At 41.5% G+C, this 17,924-nt stretch overlaps 2 protein-coding genes across 3 annotated transcripts; one reads left to right on the forward strand and one right to left on the reverse strand.

The window, feature by feature from the left end:
• The first annotated feature begins 7,526 nt into the window (after positions 1-7,526).
• bend3 (BEN domain containing 3) lies at positions 7,527-14,301 on the forward strand. The gene is made up of 4 exons (XM_062397369.1): positions 7,527-7,713; positions 8,974-9,028; positions 9,239-9,417; positions 9,535-14,301. The coding sequence occupies exons 2-4, from the start codon at positions 8,977-8,979 to the stop codon at positions 11,761-11,763; spliced, it is 2,460 nt and encodes an 819-aa protein (XP_062253353.1). The 5' UTR covers positions 7,527-7,713; positions 8,974-8,976; the 3' UTR covers positions 11,764-14,301.
• Positions 14,302-14,623: 322 nt separating this feature from the next.
• Positions 14,624-16,673, reverse strand: mtres1 (mitochondrial transcription rescue factor 1). 2 transcript variants are annotated; one of them, XM_062397370.1, is made up of 4 exons: positions 16,555-16,673; positions 15,353-15,803; positions 15,132-15,204; positions 14,624-15,043 (listed from the first exon to the last, which is right to left on the reverse strand). In XM_062397370.1, exons 2-4 carry the CDS (start codon positions 15,781-15,783, stop codon positions 14,861-14,863), a joined length of 687 nt encoding a protein of 228 aa, XP_062253354.1. In that variant the 5' UTR covers positions 15,784-15,803; positions 16,555-16,673; the 3' UTR covers positions 14,624-14,860. The 2 variants fall into 2 exon arrangements, with proteins under 2 accessions (XP_062253354.1, XP_062253355.1); XM_062397371.1 differs by having other exon boundaries at positions 16,559-16,623.
• Positions 16,674-17,924: the final 1,251 nt, after the last annotated feature.

Genomic DNA, 17,924 nt, shown 5'->3' on the forward strand with positions numbered 1-17,924 from the left:
AGTATGTGCCTCTGCTGATAAGCAGAGCTGCACATAAAATTCTTTTAATGGAGTTTGGCATGATTCTGTCTCTCATGAGGGAATCAGGAGTAATGTCATCTATGTTGCCTTCTCATGTCTGTCCCCACGTCTGTGTGTGTGTGATCTAAGTCGACCATGGGGCGGGGAAAGGTCACACAGCCTCTCCCCTTGGCCCCGGCCAGCCAGCGCATTGAAGCTCCGCCGAGCAGTAATTATTAATGAAGAGACCTGAGCAAATGGACAGGAAATGCAGAGGTATTGATTGGGCCGGCAGCCCTGCTCCAAGCCGTACAGGCTGGCGCCAGCCTGGTGGCCTGTGGTTTCCCAGGCTGCTGTCTGCGGAGGGCGGGGGGGGGGGGGGGGCAGCCAAGGTGTGAAACCAGGGCACCACTGGCAGCTGTCTGTCACATCATGGCCACACCTGAAGGGCAGAGCACAGGAAACAGGGGAGAAAGGACTGATGGTTCTTTGCAGCTGCAGAGAACAGCAGCATAGGTTGGTAAGCCACATTAAAGCATCATCTCTTTAGAGACTTTGTTTGCAAGAAGAAAGGTGTTGCTAGAAATGGTTAAACATTTATCTTCGAAAAAGAGCCAAGCCTCAAAACGATGTCAGTAATGTCATAAAAACGAGAATTATGAGTCTTTTTATAACCATTATATCCATTAATAAGAATTATGTGAAGTGGTTCCTTTGGCAATAACAGTCTTTAGGGGCCATCTTTTCAACAAGCAGTTGTATGTTTTAGATGGAATTTGTAATGCCACTGGACTGCTCATACAAAGTCCAAGGCAATGTCTGTGTGTCTGTTTGTCCATCCGTCTGAAACACAGTATCAAAGACTATTTGACGGATCACTGGGACCGTCAGGCTGACATCTGTGGTTTTGAGTGAAAAGCAATGTTAAATAGACAGGCATCCATGACTTCCTCATGGTGTAACTGTTGTGATCACTGACTTTAATACTTTGGTTTTGAAACAACTGCAAAACCTATGACATACCCACCAACCATCAGAAAATCCCCCAGTAGAGTGCAAACCTCCACCCAGGCCCAACAGTCCCCTTGAAAAATGGTCCTTAAAGAAGCCTAATTCTTTTCATCAAGATCCATGAATTATTTCCTAAGAAAACTGTTAAACTATAAATAAAAACTCCTGTCTCACAATGTTAGTGAAAGTGAAAAAGAATTGTTGGATCCGCCCCCTGATCCAGATCCAGACCGAAATGCGATGGGTTCTTTCCTGACCCAAACCACATCCTGTTTTTTGTATATTTTGCCAACAAACAAAAATACAAACCAACCAACAATTGTACATGGCTGAAAACACAACCTTCTCTGCAGCGGTAGTATGTGACATGAGATGTGTGCCACACAGGTTTCAGTTTTTTTTGTATCATATGTAAGTTAACTCATGCTCAAACATACAATGAAAAGGGTTGGACAAGAAGGACAGGTCAGATCAAAATACATTACTAAAAAACTTTAAGAGAATAAAAGTGTAAAGGAATATGCATCGATAAGTTATTGCACAATTTCCAGAGGTTAGAAAGTAAAACAGGTCAGTAAACAGATATGTGGAGGATTCTTGACTGATATGAAGATAATACATGATCAGATACTATAGTAAAGTATAAAATACTATGGTATACAAAAGTTCACATTATTTGGACGTGGGAGTGTTGAAGAAGAGGACACAGAGGGTGAAAGTGGGCAGACGATAGGATGAAAAGAAGCAAGTGGGGTTGAAATGAAAGAGGATGTGAAGTATGTGACAACAAGCTCCCGTCTGTTGCCGGGTTGTACGTCCACTCTCTCTGCTGTCTGGTTCCCGCCGCTCGGGCTTCCCGGGAACAGAGAAGTACAGCATGTGCCGGGGAAAGCCTCGGGCTCTTCATGAAATATTTAGCCTCGCCGTGAGGAGACATGGGGAAAGTTACATGGAAAGTTAAAAGGACCAGACAAAGACAGAGGCTGGGGCACTGCCAGAATGACAAATATAGTTACTAAACAAAACTTTTTTTTTATTTAAATGAGGTCTGCTTTTAAGCAATGAAACTGTTACATGGAAGCTCCCAATATAAATTAGCCGGGCAGAGCAGAAGAGGATTTGATGGGATGTGTTTTTACTTTTTATTGAGGAAAACTGTTTCTTTTTCCAGTGGTAAAAACAAAATGTTTAATGTTGAACAGAAATCTTTCTTTTTTTCTTCTCGACCACATCACGCTTGCCGGCGTCAGTCTTTTTGATATCTCAAGCGATGCCCACATTAAGGGCAGGATGACGATGGTTTCAGCTTCGACACTTTTATATCCTGCAGAGCAGAAACCCGACTCTCTGTTTGCTTACATTTTCCAGTTTGGGAGTCTTGGGTGTCATTAAAGCGAGAGCTGGCAGGACTATAAGCTTACATGCACAACATGAAGTGGGCAGCAGCGGCCTTAGTGTGCCCAGGCCGGACGATGGGTGGTGTAATTACAGCTGGGTCGAGTGGGTAGGTTTGGACAGCACGGTCCAACAGATTCCATTACACACACACAGACAACCACAGACAACCACATATGAACCAACATCACTGTGGATGTTGGGAGCAGCCGATGTTTGTGAATTTGACAAAAAAGAGCAAAGGAGCAGCATCGCACCACTCTAACAGAAACTCATACATTAGATAACAGAGACAGGGTGCGTGTGAAGATTCACACTCGCTCATGTACATTCCTGTGTGATTGTTTGCATTATGTGTGTGTTACTTATATTTCAACAGGAGGCAGGTCTAACTCCAGGCCTCAAAAGCAGCCTCACCACTGGTTCGTAGTTATACTGGAGACACAAAGGGGGACTTTTTCTTGAGGTAAAAAGATTCTCCCTGAACTTTATTCACACCCTGGTCCCTGATGTGGGAACGCAAGGCGTTCCTAAAAGATTCCAAAACATGGCTGAACACAAACTAAATTGGTGATGAGAGAAGCTGCAACCACTGTTTCATCTGCCCACCAGGTGTCAGTGTCCCCTGTCTTCAAGGTGTAGTCGCTTCTCGAACATGCTGCTGTGGAGTAACGCCATATCTGGAGAGTCAGTGACACAGCAGGGGGTTTGTGCACAGGGTCCCAGAGGTCAGGAGTATGAATTCATGTGAGGACCACACCACAGTAAATGCAGGACAAGAGCCTTGTTTAGAAAAAGGTCTGTAATTATACAGTCCCTCCAGTCCTGATGACAACATAAAACATTCATACTCACATTAACAGTGAATGCATTTTATCCATCATCCATCACACACACACATGTCAGGGGGAATTTGGGGTTCAGTATCTTGCCCAAGGACACTTCAGAATTTAGACTGGAGGAGCTGGTGACCAACCTTCTGGTAAGTGGATGACCCTCCCAGCCACAGCCACCCTGGTGTAAAGTTAAGAGCAGGTTTTTATTAAAATAAGTTTTAGGAAATCAAACCTTCTGAGCAAACATACCAAACGGTCCTAAAGTACAGTGGTGGGTGTTACTGTTATTGAGACTTCTGTCGGAACACCTGTTTCATAATCTGGAACCTGTTTCACATCTAGTCCCACCACTTTGGTCACCATTTGTTGGTTTAATGAACAAATTAATTAAAGTCAAATATAATGCCTACATATACTCACCCCCTTCTATGTGCTACTTTATATGCTGGGGTTTTGACCTGTAATAAGATCAAGTCAAGCAGTGATATCATTGCTATAACACTAATGCTGCTGAACCTTAACGTCTGCCACCAAAGATTCTGTATGTGTGAGATCAAGGGTCTTAGGGTCTCTTCGGAAATTAAGACAAAATATCCCAAATACAAACGCTGCCATATTGCGCATTTGGAGCCAGAGTCTGCACAGCAGCAATGGAGGAAGGGAGCCATGGTAACCCTGATACACTCGGACGTGATCAACCAATCATGTGAGAGTCTCAGCTCTCAGTCATAACATTCCACTTCATTTTATAGCATCAAATAACAATGATCTTACTTAAATTAACACTTGAATAAACATCATTGTGAAAAGAAAAATGAATCATCTTTAAGAAAAAATGTTTGGGACATGTACTCTTTAGTTTGGTCCTTGTCCTATCAAATAAGATTAAGATGCATTTATTTATCCCAAACACATGCACAGACACACTCATGCAGGTAGGGAAATGTAACCTCTGCTTTTGACCCATCTGGTGCAGGACACACAGAGCAGTGAGCGACCATGTACGGCACTCAGGGGGCAGATGTTAGGGGAGTAAGGTGCCTTGCTCAGGGGCACTAGACAGGGTAGGGAGACTCTTGGATTTTTGGACAGATCAATCCAGGTTCGTCTTTAGTTGTCTCTCCATTGAGTCGAACCAGAGACCTTCCCTGCCCATAGTCCAAGTTTCTGCCACTAGACCACCGCCTCTCCTTAGAGAGGTGCCAGGATTTATGACCTAATGCAGCCAGCCACCAGGTGGCGATTGAAACGCTTTGGCTTCACTTAAGGGGGGAAGTCATGTCATTCATGTCTATGGTTTAAACCCCGTGAGGCCTGGGCCATGATGATACCCTGCCTCCCCTTCAAGTGCATGCTGGGATAGAATTGATGTGGCCCTATTAGGAATAAGCATGTATGTAAAATGACTGCACGACTTTGAGTGTGTGGTGATTGCAGGATCTCCATTTGTCTTCCTCTCAATGGTCTATCAGTAAACACCTGCTAATATCATCATATCGCTGGCGGTGATGGATGAAAGTCATTCTCCTGAGATGGGAACAGTATGGCTGATTGGCCTCCTTGACACAGACGAGCATATTGGCCAAAAATGACACTTTAACGAGCTCTTCGCGACGGTAAGTGCCGCATGCCGGCCCCTCGTCGCAAGCCGTCGCCTGGCTGACCCTGAGCCCCGCTCCCCCTCCGCACAGGGGCCCGCTTGCTTCATTGGCTGACAGATCAGACTGCCATGGAGACAGCTCATTAGTCGGATAATGAGAACCACAGCAGCCGCACGGCGTCTTGTTGTGTCATCTCTGTATCGTAACATTCGTGGCTGGGGACAGAACGGTGGTGCTGCGTGGTGATTAAGACAGCGTAATGGTAGTGTGAGTTTCCTCTGTTCATCTGTTACTGACTAAAGTCTGTGCTCCTCAGCTGACACCAGTTTACCTGCTCTGGGAACCAGCTGTTTTTAATGGTGCCCCCTACAAATCAAAATGTCTCTGATTCATCTGAACAATATGTCTTCGCTCTGTTTGATCGTCTTCTCTTATTCATCATCTCACAGGTTTGCTCTCTGCTGCCACTGGCTCCATTTCGGAATAATCCACAGAAATCTTTTTTTGGAGGTTTCGACTCGGCAATCTTTAAACTTGAGATGTAATAAGTTACTGTGATTATGCTTTAACCTAAATTTCCTTCAGGATCAATAGAGTACTTACTTTTCTCCTGCAAAACGCTGATGGTCACATTTTAAGCAACACCAGGCAGAATTCCACATCCCTCCGATCCTTCCCTCCCTTCATTGGCTGCCAGGTAGATTTGGGATATTTGATTTTAAGACTATTTTAAAACAGAGCTACTAAATCTCTTCACTCCAAGTTGTAATAGAAGATCTTACAACCAACACGAGACACTTGTTCCTAAGTCAAAGGCTGTTAAGGGCGACCAGGCAGGTCAGGACGCCAGGGCTCTGAAACTCCTTACCTGAGGGGAACAGACTTGGAATCATTTCGCCTGTTTAAAAAAAGCATTGCTTAAAAACATAATTTTATGATTTTTTTTTTACTAGTTTTAACAATTGCTGTTTGTTTCTAGTATTTTCGTTTAGGTTATCTTTCTTATATTTGTTTTGCCGTACTGTTTTTCCCATTTATTTTATAGTTCACTTTGTAATCTTGTTTAGATAAGTGCTGTATGAATAAATCTTTATTATTAGTATCATTACTGTTTTTGTTGTTGTTTATCTGATAATACATCTCCAACCTGATGCGTTTTTTCCTCTTTATGCTTTAAGAATTAAACACAAAGCTTTAGGAAGCAGAAGTAGTGTTTTACTGTGGCACTGGTACCTGTCAATCTTCAGTAAGCTACAACTAAAATGAAATGTTAAATGTCTTTGTTATTTGATATTTGAATCCCTCATAAAGAAAAAGTTGCAAAGAGGATATAATGGACACTAGAAATAAAAATGTGTTACCAGGTTGATGTGGTGCATATTTAAGGCAAGAATATTAAATACTAAAAGTAATTCACCCGCACAAAAAATGTATACGTTATATTGAATTTCATGATTTTTGACATTGTTATAGTTACTCCTGTAATCTACAGCCATTACCAATTAAATAGTTGTTTTAATCGGTTCTCTATGGTCCAGTATGTGACATTTAAACTGATCCTGGTTTACACGCAGCCTGAAGCTCAGGGTTGATAAAGTGCATCAGAGTTAGAGAAATATGATATCGTTCCACTTGAGGGCGATGTTGCCCACATTATTTTGGCTCAATGCTTGACGGAGATCGTCTCTACAAACGCGAGTGATCACTCCTACTGGCATTGGAAGTGATCAGAAAGTATTTAAAGAAATATGTATATATGTTTTTTAAATAATTTGTATCCAGCTCTTCCTCGACCTTCAAAGATTAAGCAATAGAGATGATGGAATGAATAAGTAAGACATCCTAAAACACGTCAACAAGGCTATTCAAAATGCCAACCACAAAATGGTCTATATAGAGTATTTATGTATGTTGTTAGTTAATGATAAAATAACAATAATAATAATTAAACCGGGTTTATATACAGAAGTAGTGTATGTAGTAGTAGTGTATGTTGTTAGTATATGCTAATATCACTAAAACAATAATGTAACTAGTTTTATCTAGACTAGTAGTGTATGTTGTTAGTATATGATAATATAATAATAACAAAACTAGTTTATTTAGACTAGTAGAGTATATTGTTAGTATAAGATAATATAATAATAATAAAAGTAGTTTATATAGACTTGTAGAGTATGTTTTTAGTATATGATAATAGAACTATAACAACATTTTTACTGTTTATATAGAGTAGTAGCATATGTTGTTGATATATGATAAATAACAATAATATAACTGGTTTATATAGACTAGTTGTGTATGTTGTTAGTATATGATATATAAGTGTAACAATAATATAACTGGTTTATATACAGTAGTAGTGTATGTTGTTAGTATATGATATTATAATAATAATATAACTGGTTTCTATACAGCAGTACTGTATGTTGTTAGTATATGATGATAAGATAATAATATAACTGGTTTATTTACAGTAGTAGTGTATGTTGTTAGTATATGATAATAAAAGAATAATATAACGTATAGCTTTATATACAGTAGTAGTGTATGTTGTTAGTATATGATGATAAATGAATAATATAACTGCTTTATATACAGTAGTAGTGTCAGTGTGTTTGTCTTTATTTCTATTCACAGCTGTGCGGAAGTGACACAGCAGGCGCGCGCCGCGTCACGTCACGCGAGAAAGCACAGGAGCCGAGCGAGAGAAAAAAAACATGAACAAGAACAAGAAGAGTTTCCTGTGAATTAAACCTCGTGACAAACCCTAGACATGTCCAACCCGTCCACACCGGTACCGGGGACTCGCTCGGAACCGTAAAGATGAGCTCGAACCGCAGGTCACGCGCCTTTTCCCTGAATTTACGGTAAGAGTCAGAGCAGGAGAGAGTGGGGGGGTTTGAAAGCTCGTCCACGCAAACATTGCCGCGTCATTAAAATTCACAAACACAATGTTTTGCCGCCAGAGGAACGGACCTGCTCAGAGACACGGACTCACGGACACACAGGTCCGCCCGCTGCGCTGGCGGCGGGGCTTCGTCTGCAGCTGCACGCGCACAGGTCGCTAGCATTGTTTTGGTTGAGGGGCGGAAGAATGAGGAAGTAGCTGCTCAGTGAAGCTAGGAGGTAACTCGGTGCCGCGCACAGCACCACAACAACGTGTCTCCTTTGTGACAGCAAGTGTGTTCACGTCTCGTCTCAGGATGTCTCTCTCTCTCTCGGTGTGTCAGCACTGAACCCCTGCAGCGGGTCGCATGCTGCCTGTCTGCGCTGCGCCGCACAGCACGCTGGAAATGTTGATCTGTGTGTTTATGGACGTTCATATTGGTCCATACAAGTTACATACGCTGAATAGTGAACGTACACTCTGCATCTGTTCGATGTTAACACGATCAATCAATCATATTGTAATAAATCCAATGTTACAGCATCCACTTCCGTTTGACTTTCCTCGCAGAATTTATTCAAGTCCCGAAAAACGTGTGTCACCTTATTGTCTGTTTTAATTGTTGATAAACGTAGTGTTTATTCTCTTCAAATTAATTGATGAATTGGTGTTTACTCTATGAAGTACGAAAAAAATAGTAAAGAATGCAAAGGAGCTCCCATGGGACTGGCATGACTCCAAGGATTATCAGTCAACTGTCAGTCATAACTAGGGCTCCGCAAATATTGACCAAAATATTGTCGCGGTAAAGAAAGAAATCATATCAGTCGATATCAATAATTATCCTGATAAATGTCAAATTAATATATAATATTAATAATGATTTAAAGACTGATCATGCTCCTGAGTGAAGGTTGTGGTTTTAAACTCTAGACAACACTTAATAAACAGCACAACATTTACTACAAACAAGGCATCAATATATATTTACCTTTTGTTGTGTTGTTATTGATGACATTATATTAACAATTATTGTTATGTTTTAGCTCCCAGTCCTATTCTAATATTATTTGAATGATTAGTCAATGATCAACATTTTTCAATACTTTAAGGTCAATTGACTCATCATTTGTAACATTGTTTCAGGTCTACTGTCACTATCATGTATATGTTCACTTATGCTGATGTGTATCGTGATCTTTTTCTTCTGTGACTTCATGCTTGTGAATTATTTTTCTAGGCTATGAATTTCTCCGAGCATGGGGAAGTTTCAGATGAGGCGATGCCAGATGAAGGCAAGTATTATCTTTGCACAGTAATTGACGTAATAAAAGTCTGATCATAAATATTTGTTTTCAAGTTTTAAAACATACATTTTAGGATTATTTTTCCTGAATAATATATGTGGCTAAAGCGCATCTTTGAAAGAGACATGAAAGAACGTCTGAGCACATGCGGATCTGACATGGTTTATCAAAGAAAGTATGAATCTCCCGTTATTGCAGAACACAAGCATGTCCAGGACATTAAGGAGGAAGCGGAGGACTATGCTGTTTGCGATCTACCTGAAGGACGTGGAGGAGGATCTCATGCGACCTCTGAGGCTGGTAAGCGGACATCTGCAGAGATGGGTCCTGAAACCGACCTGTCCTCCAGCAGCAAGAGAGCCAAAGTCTCTGCAGAGGTAAGCTAACAACTAACTATTTCATCTAGGAATTGACTGCATATTGTTTTTTTATTATGTAGGTTGAGATGTCTTTTTCAGTATTTCTGTGCTTTGAATGTTGTTTCCTCTGTCTAGATGAGGAGGCACTTGATCGATGTGAGCAGCAGACATGAGCCTCTTTGCCTCACCACAACCGGAGAGAACAGGGACTGCGTCCAGGAGAAGTCCAGGGCGTCCTACAGAAAGCCTCTCTTCAGCATCTCCCACAGGATCTCAGAGAAGAGGAATACACCGAGTCTGGAGCAGCAAACCAGTCCTGATGCTGGAAATCCGCTCAATTACAGCAGCGTCCTCTCGTCCAAGCTCCAAAATTCAGAGGAAAAAGACAAATCGGAGACCCTCCCCACCACAGACAGTTTAGGCCAAGCTTCAACAACAAACTCCAGCCTTTATCCACTGATTGAGAAAATGTTTTTTATTCTCAATACCCTCAATTCGAGCATGACACAACTTCATAGCAAAGTGGACTTGTTAACACTCGAAGTCCTGCGCATAAAAAGGCAGATCAAACCAGCCGAGATGGTGACGGAGTTCCAGCCTCCTCCTGAATATCTACTAACAAGTGATGAATTGAATCAGCTGATGGAGCAGACATCCGGTGCGGGGGAGCTCGGGTGTCGGCTGCTGGTGCATCTCTTCCCAGAGCTGTTCAAAGTAAGGGAGTGCTCTCATGAATGCATGGCGAGCAAGAGAATGCTGGAGTCTCTGCATCTGCAGCTGATCCGTAACTACGTCGAAGTATGCTACCCGTCAATCAAGAACAACAGCGTCTGGCAGGAAGAATGTCTCCTCCAGATTAATGACTTCTTTAATCGCTTTTGGGCGCAGAGGGACATGGAGAGCGCTCAGCTGCTCCGGAAGCAGACACTCACAGGTGCTCTGATAAAAGCTGAGCAGCCTCAAACCTACCATTTCATCAATGAGCAGGGTCAGGAGGAACATGTCGCTCTAGATAACCAGCAAAGCAGCCTTGCTGAGTCAGACCTTGCTTTCACTACTCAAGCCACAGAAGACATCGATGAGTTCTCGTCCCATGAGGACTTAATTTTTTTTCTCATGCACCGTCTTTTCCCTGAGGTGTTTGAAGCGGGAAAAATGCCTGAAGGCTCCAGTAGCTTCAGTAGAGTGGGGCAGCTCTTTCTAGAATCTGACAAGATGGAAATTATAAGAAAGTATATGGAGGCAAATTTCCCTGATGTACCTGAGGACAGCTGGCTCCAGGTCTGCATTCAGCATATGGAGGATGCTCTCGAGGGTCCTCACAGTAATGGTAATGGGAGTGAACCTGACAATATCAACGATGATGGCTATGATGCAGTCAGCCTTTCAGAAAATGTTTCTATTATTAAAGTTCCCGAGGCGGCTGATTATGAAAGGCCCAATCGCAAATCCAAAAAGTCCCTGCTCTCCCCCGTGGATTTTGACAATCTGGAGATTCCGGTACCCGACTTCACTGTCCCCCAGGGGTTCCTCTTGTCCCTGGAGCAGCTGAAATTCAACTATGAATGTAGCTTGTCCATTGGGAACTTTGCCTCTCGGCTGCTGGTGCTTATGTTCCCTGAGCTCTTCACCCACGAGAACGTAAGGAAGCAGTACAACTGCAGTGGTTCTCTTGGGAAAAAGCAGCTCGACCCTGTTCGTGTAAACCTGATTCGTCACTATGTGCAGTTAGTCTACCCTCGGGCCAACAACGACAGAGTGTGGATGTTAGAATTTGTGGGGAAACTTGATGAGAGGTGTAGGAGACGTGACACAGAGCAGAGGAGATCCTACCTGCAGCAACGCAAAGTGTATGGGCAAGAGTCTGAGCAGGACTTCCTTTGCCAGCTGAGCCAGCTCAATCCAGATATTAGAGAGGACTCAGATATTCCCTCTTTACCTCCTGAGAAAAGCAGCAAAGATTTTTGCAAAATTCCTCTGGATGAACTGAATGTATCCAAACCTGACTTCCCCGTACCGTCAGCCTACCTGCTCTTAGACACCGAGGTACGGGAGATCGTCCAGCAGAGTCTCTCTGTTGGGAACTTCGCAGCCCGTCTGCTCGTGCGCCTCTTCCCTGAACTCTTTACACAGGAGAACCTGCGGTTGCAGTACAACCATTCAGGGGCCTGCAACAAGAAGCAGCTCGACCCTGTGCGCCTCAGATTGATCCGTCACTATGTGGAAGCAGTGTATCCTGTGGATAAGATGGAGGAGGTGTGGCACTATGAATGTGTGCCTAGCATTGACGAACGCTGCCGGCGCCCTAATCGCAAGAAGTGTGACATTCTCAAGAAGGCCAAGAGGTCAAGCACTGTGTCCTAGTTACAGTACTCTCCAGTTAGGCAACACCTTTTGTCATGAAAAATAATTGCACATTATATAAGCTGAAACCGCATTGTTGAACTTTTACATAACTGTCCTATGTAGGATGAAGCCAAGCTGGTAAGAGTTTCTTCAGTACTATTCTTTGTCATATTTTATATTTGGACTACAGCAATAGATGTTGTAGTGTATGCAGTCTTATTAATGTTGGCTCAAGACTTAAAACTGCTTCTATTTATAAGCCAAAACTGTCATAGCTTATCTAACATTCTTTGTTGATAAATGTTGTAGCCTTAACAAGAATAACAATTATAGTAGCTGATACCATCACTCACACATTTGCTCTATGGATAGCAATGATTCAGAACTATGTGATGAGACAGGTGACAAACTAAAGGAAAAACCTGAGTAAATGAGAGACCGTTAATATCGGGATCAGAGGCTCCAAACATTCCCCAGTTTCTCCTGCCGGAACCTGAGTAAATACTCGGGAGGATGGCTGAATCAGCCGATAAGAGAAAACAGCTAGAGATCCTCTGCAGGATTCACTGCGAAAGAGTGAGTGTGTTGATGACATTTCTAAAATGAAATAAAACAATTATCTCAGGGTGAAAAGGCGATGCTACACACATAGAAGAAACTGACAAAGATGTACAGGGGCCTCATTTATAATTATTGTGCACGCACAAAACAGGGCTGACACTTGCGTACATCACTTCTCACGCAAAACGTTGGGATTTATAAAAACAAACTTGAATGTGCGCACTTCCACGCTAACTCTGAACCATGCGTACGAACATTTTGGAGATGGGAAAATGACGATGCAGATGTGGGGTGGTGAAATGAAGCAGATTATTGATCCACTTCATCATTACCATTAAAACCAACAGCTTTGGTTGTCCTCGTGCGACAAAACTGATCCATAAGAACCTTCCATTGAAAAGGATATAAAACAACTTACAGTAAATTACGTTCAGATACCATTAAACAGCTTAGTCATTAATAGTTTTTAATAATATATTTAAGACTGTGCATGTATCATCAAGGACAAGTGTGTGTGTAATATCGCAGCAGTAAACGTGGCTGTTCCATCGAGCGCACAGAGCTCACTGGAGGCCACTCACAAAAAATATAGAAAAACTGTTCACTGTCAAACTTCTATTTCCAAATAAGATCCCAGAGAGGAGGTTAGGATCACACTGATTTGTGAGGTAATCGGTCCGATTGCTCTAAATATATACGTTTTCAGTGATCACAAAGAGTTTTTGTCCCATGATGAAGATATTTGCTGATATTTATTCCAAAGATCTGTGATCTTGGATCTTTGTTCTGAACTGAATCCAGTATTACACAGATCGACCGATGGAACCGATCCATTCCGGTACAAAAAAAGTTTTAAATTGAATAGATTGTGGACATCACAACTGTCTCTACATTTGATAACAAAGATTAAAACTCAGACAGGTTATACAAGTTCCCTCACAATCTGACAGTTTGGAACGCTGCAATGGGATCTTTTTTTAAATTTTTTAAACTCCGTTCTATCGTCTTCACTCAAACTCACTGTTTTATCAGCAGCAGCAACAGTGTATCATTGTATTTTCATTATTAATCACATCACTGCTGTCCAATGAAATCGCTCTCCACCTCACCACCAAACACCTCAATGTCAGGGTCAGAAAGTTTTGCTTCCCCTTCTCATCGCTTGATGCCATGACTCTGTCACGATTCACTGTGAAAATCCATTGGTCAGCAGGATAATTTAATATTCATTAGTTGCTTTGCATTGAACATTTATGGTTGAAAGTGGGCGTGTAGAGGGCGGACTGTGATTTCTAAAGTGAACATTGCGTTCAGGTGTGTACGCACGGTTTTAAAAATCTGAAAAAAATTCGGCTTTTGTACACACGTACACTTTGAGTATGAATCCTACTCACTGCTTTACAAATGAGGCCCCTGAGCTTTTGGTGAGAATGATGCAGGTGTCCATGTGCTGTAAACAAAATTGCGTCCTGCCTCTGCCTGTTGCGCCACACCTCACCTGAACACTGGAGATGTCATTGTTGTTGTGAATCTCAAACACCAGACCCAATCCTACGGACATACACTGGAGTTCAAGTCTGAAAACCTCTATTATGGCCTTTACCGTTGTTAGATCTCAGTACATCTCCAACAGATGAAAACCTACAGGACATTTCTGACAGATGTGACATCTCAATCATCATCAAAATACCAGTATACCTTAGAAGAACCGTGTTTCATCCCTCTAGTCGAGTTCAGACACTTGTGGATTGAATGCAAAGCACCAGTGAAGCTGTTGACACATGTTGGCCCAACTCTTAACTCACCTTGTATCGTTATTTCCTGTAATTTGTCACCTGTCTGTATTTCCGTTACAGTTACTGATGTAGCATTGTGCCACCACTGTTTTAATAACGTGCTTATGTTAAGCCTTCTTATAGAAGTTTATACTATAAAGACAATTTAACATGACAATAGATCATGATAACCTTTCTAATAAAATCCTAGTTATAAATATGACATTATCAGACTGTTTTACATAATATCACTAACCTGTTGAGGTACTGAATCGTGCATACATTTCTTCAGCAGGGAGTGAGAGGTGTGTGTGTCCTGAATCCTGACCATTTCCCAATTTTGTTGTGCCAATACATCAGAAAACTAAGTAACGTGAATATTGGTCCTTCGTAAAATGTTGTACCATTTAGAAAACGATTGAATCCAGATTTAAAAGGAAAAGCACAACAAACCTAGGGCAACCGAGTCAGACGGAGCTCGTCAACTTCAAGTCATGGCGCTCTTCATCAGCAATTTTTCCATTTTCAAACATTTTCCAAACTTCAAAGTGCACATTTATTGGACTCGCAGAGTTTATGGTGGGGAAAGGGAAACAATCCAAATATTTCTCCCAGCCAACTGCTGAATGTCTACAACCATTGAGAAATGTTCATCTTTATATCATACATCTGTTATTGATTCTCAATCCAACTTCTTGGAGATCATTCAAACTGCCAGTCATACCATGTCTGTGTTGTAGCCTTGCTGGCATTACAGTCTCTTCCCGTCCCATTCAAGTTCATGGCTTAAAGGCCTCGTCCTTGGATAGCTCTATAGATTTCCAGCGCCTGATGGCAACTTTGTACTTTTCTTTTTTACTGGTTTCCTCAAAAACACTTCTCACGATGACTCTCATCAAGGTAACAGTGTCTCCTGCTTGGTTCTCTGACAGGACCATGTCTAACGTGTCCCCAGCTTTCACCTGAATACAGACAAAAATATGAGTTAATTATGAGTATATTTGAGGATTCCGTACAGGACTACATAATTTGTCACAATATATTACTCACCATTTTACTTTTTTTGATGAGTTTCTGCCCGTTTAGCCGGAGTTTATTGCTGTAAAAGGCATCTTCAATCTTTCTATAACAAAATGAAGGAAACACTTTATTCAGGGATTAAAAGGCTTAATCCTTTTTACTGTTTACAAGTCACGTTTGATAATGGTTATCCAATATTCATAAGCTATACAGAAAATGTCTGCACAGCTTGTAAACATAGACTGACTCACTTATTTGCCATGTCCAGACCAGCCTTCATGATGCCATCGTACCGGAAAGACTTAACATACTTTTCCATATCTTTATATTCCTTTGGTTGATTTGGGTCCATATCCACCTGATCATCATCGTCGTTGTCCTCTGGGTCTTTCTCATCCTCATCTTCCTCCTCCATCTGTGCTGTCGGAGCAGTTTCTTTCTTCCTGATGCTTTTGGATCTCAGATGATGAACGGACCAGCTCCTGAGAGAGTCTCTGCCGTGGGGGGTCGGCCTGTGACAGCCAAACATGGGGAATGACGAGCAGCCCCACAGCTGGCGTGTGTGTATGCTCCTGGGACACCATCTACTCTGCCTCAGTCCATATTCAGCAGCCAGCAGGTGGCGGGGGTTCAGCCGCCCGAGCTGCCTCATGGCAAGTGACTGCACCACCAAGTTCTGCATGTTTGTGTTCCACCCGGTCACTACAAAAACACCACAGGTTAAGAGGCATCCCACTGCAACACCAGCCTCCATATGACAAATGTAGTGTAATCTATATGTGTAAGATAACAAATTATCAATTAGTATTAACACTGACCCTGATTATAAGTAACGATTATTAAAGATTTACCTTTACATAATATCCATAATTTCACCCCTATGTATTGTGTTGTTAAATTTAATCATTATATGTCCAATTGTTTTTCAAATGCTAAAATACCTTTGTAAATAGAAAGGTAAGAGGATTAGGTTCTGCAGCACTATTCAACAAATTCAACAACCAAGATAAAAGCCTCACTCTAGAACAATCTAGAACAATCAAGGACACATTCAAGACTTAAGCACAAATTACTTTAAAACACTGATAACGAGGAGAGCACAAACTGGAGGTTCATTATTGACATGTTTTTGTTTTTTGCTTGCAGCCAAACAACAACAAACATTCGGCTGTGAGTCAGCGCTGTTGCAGATTCTGTTTAGTCCCGTCGCTGCCTGCTGCTTCACTAAATATAAAACCTAATCTAACATAAAGGCTGTCTGACTGAGTGAAGTTGAACCCAAGCTAGCTGCAGCTAACTAGCTTCACTTTTCTCCAGTGAGTGCAGGGACTCGCTACGAGCTCGCTGACCGACACACACACCGCGGGCTGTGGCCAGAGGGACTCTGCTGCTACACACTGAAGTGCAAGCTCTTCACATTATTATGATTATTATTATTAATTAGACAACTCACCTACGAGATAACCTTTCACTGCTTGTTACTGTACGCTGCTTATTCGCCTCCGCTGCTTGGTTACACGTCAATGTGCTGCCACCTGCCGCACAGGAGGGTGACAACACGTTGTAGCTCAGTATAAGTTAACAAAAGAGAAAATATTAGGGCTTGGAAATAAATAAATAAATATAATTTATTATCTCAATATAATTATCATTAATATCAGTATAACACAAGTTAACTTTATGTTGAGTTATTGTGTATCCATTGTGTAAGCACAGTGAGGACATACACATAATTGATCTACTCACGATTTGTACAATGTTTTTCTGTTTATCAAGTGTTTGTCATTCGCTGCTCATTAAGAAGAGTTTAAAACCACAATCTTCAGTCGTACAAAAAATACTGTCTTTAAACTTAACAGAATAAACAATATTGTGCCATTTATTTTTAACATTATCGACCGATATAAAAATGTTTATCTTGCCTTCATTTTTGGCCTTATCGCCTTGTTCCAGTTTATAATAGAAACAGTTGTGCAACAGATACGTACAAACCTTTTTCCACCGATGGCATTTTATACACAATGTATATATATATTTTTTACTTTTTCTACAACAGAGCCACAACCAAAAATATTGATTGCCGTCCATCTTTCAGTTACCTTTGGAGTTGAACAGATTAAAGACATTGAGAGCAATGCATGACCTATGAAATTAATTGAAGACGATTTAACACAAGCATTATTTATTTTTTCAGCACCAACTTCTCTTTCATGGCAAGCGGGGAATGGGAGGGGCTTGAAAACATAATGGTCAAATGACCACAAATATGTCCGTTGCCTAGATACAGGGGGTGTCTCACATTACCCGATGTCCCACATTACCCCGCTCTCCCCTACGTAGAAACAGATGAAGAATGATAATTAGATCTGATAAGATGGAATTTCCCTAACTATGTCAAACAGCAGCAGCATCACAGGGCTGCTTTTAAAGGGCTTCTGGTCAAATGTAACCAAACGCATGCATGCACACAAACAAACACACACACACTCACACAAATGGATACATAAGGTTACATGAGGCCTATGACAACCACTATTATTTCTTCATCATGAAATGTAAATATTTATGTTGTTGCAGAATATCGTGCTTACTAATTCTAATCTGTAAATAGTTCAAAGTTTTATGAAAATATGTTTATTTGTGATCTCGCTGAGAGTTATAAGAGAAGATGAACCTGGTTCTGTTCAAATGCAACAAAATCCACAAGGACATCAGGAACTCACTGTTCCTGGACAAACATACCCTGACCACAGTGTGTGGTTTGGAGTTTCTAAACAAGATCTAATGTGGTGTTAAATTGCTTTTAGTGATGCTACTAAATAG

Source organism: Platichthys flesus, chromosome 10, assembly GCF_949316205.1.
Source record: "Platichthys flesus chromosome 10, fPlaFle2.1, whole genome shotgun sequence".
Lineage (NCBI taxonomy): Eukaryota > Metazoa > Chordata > Actinopteri > Pleuronectiformes > Pleuronectidae > Platichthys > Platichthys flesus.

Coding starts and splice junctions, on each gene's coding strand:
- bend3 (XM_062397369.1), top strand. CDS start 8,977: ATGAATTTCTCCGAGCATGGGGAAGTTTCAGATGAGGCGATGCCAGAT. Junction 9,029..9,238: donor TGAGGCGATGCCAGATGAAG/GCAAGTATTATC, acceptor CCGTTATTGCAG/AACACAAGCATGTCCAGGAC. Junction 9,418..9,534: donor GAGCCAAAGTCTCTGCAGAG/GTAAGCTAACAA, acceptor TCCTCTGTCTAG/ATGAGGAGGCACTTGATCGA.
- mtres1 (XM_062397370.1), bottom strand. CDS start 15,783: ATGCAGAACTTGGTGGTGCAGTCACTTGCCATGAGGCAGCTCGGGCGG. Junction 15,205..15,352: donor GGTCTGGACATGGCAAATAA/GTGAGTCAGTCT, acceptor ATTTTGTTATAG/AAAGATTGAAGATGCCTTTT. Junction 15,044..15,131: donor TCATCAAAAAAAGTAAAATG/GTGAGTAATATA, acceptor GTCTGTATTCAG/GTGAAAGCTGGGGACACGTT.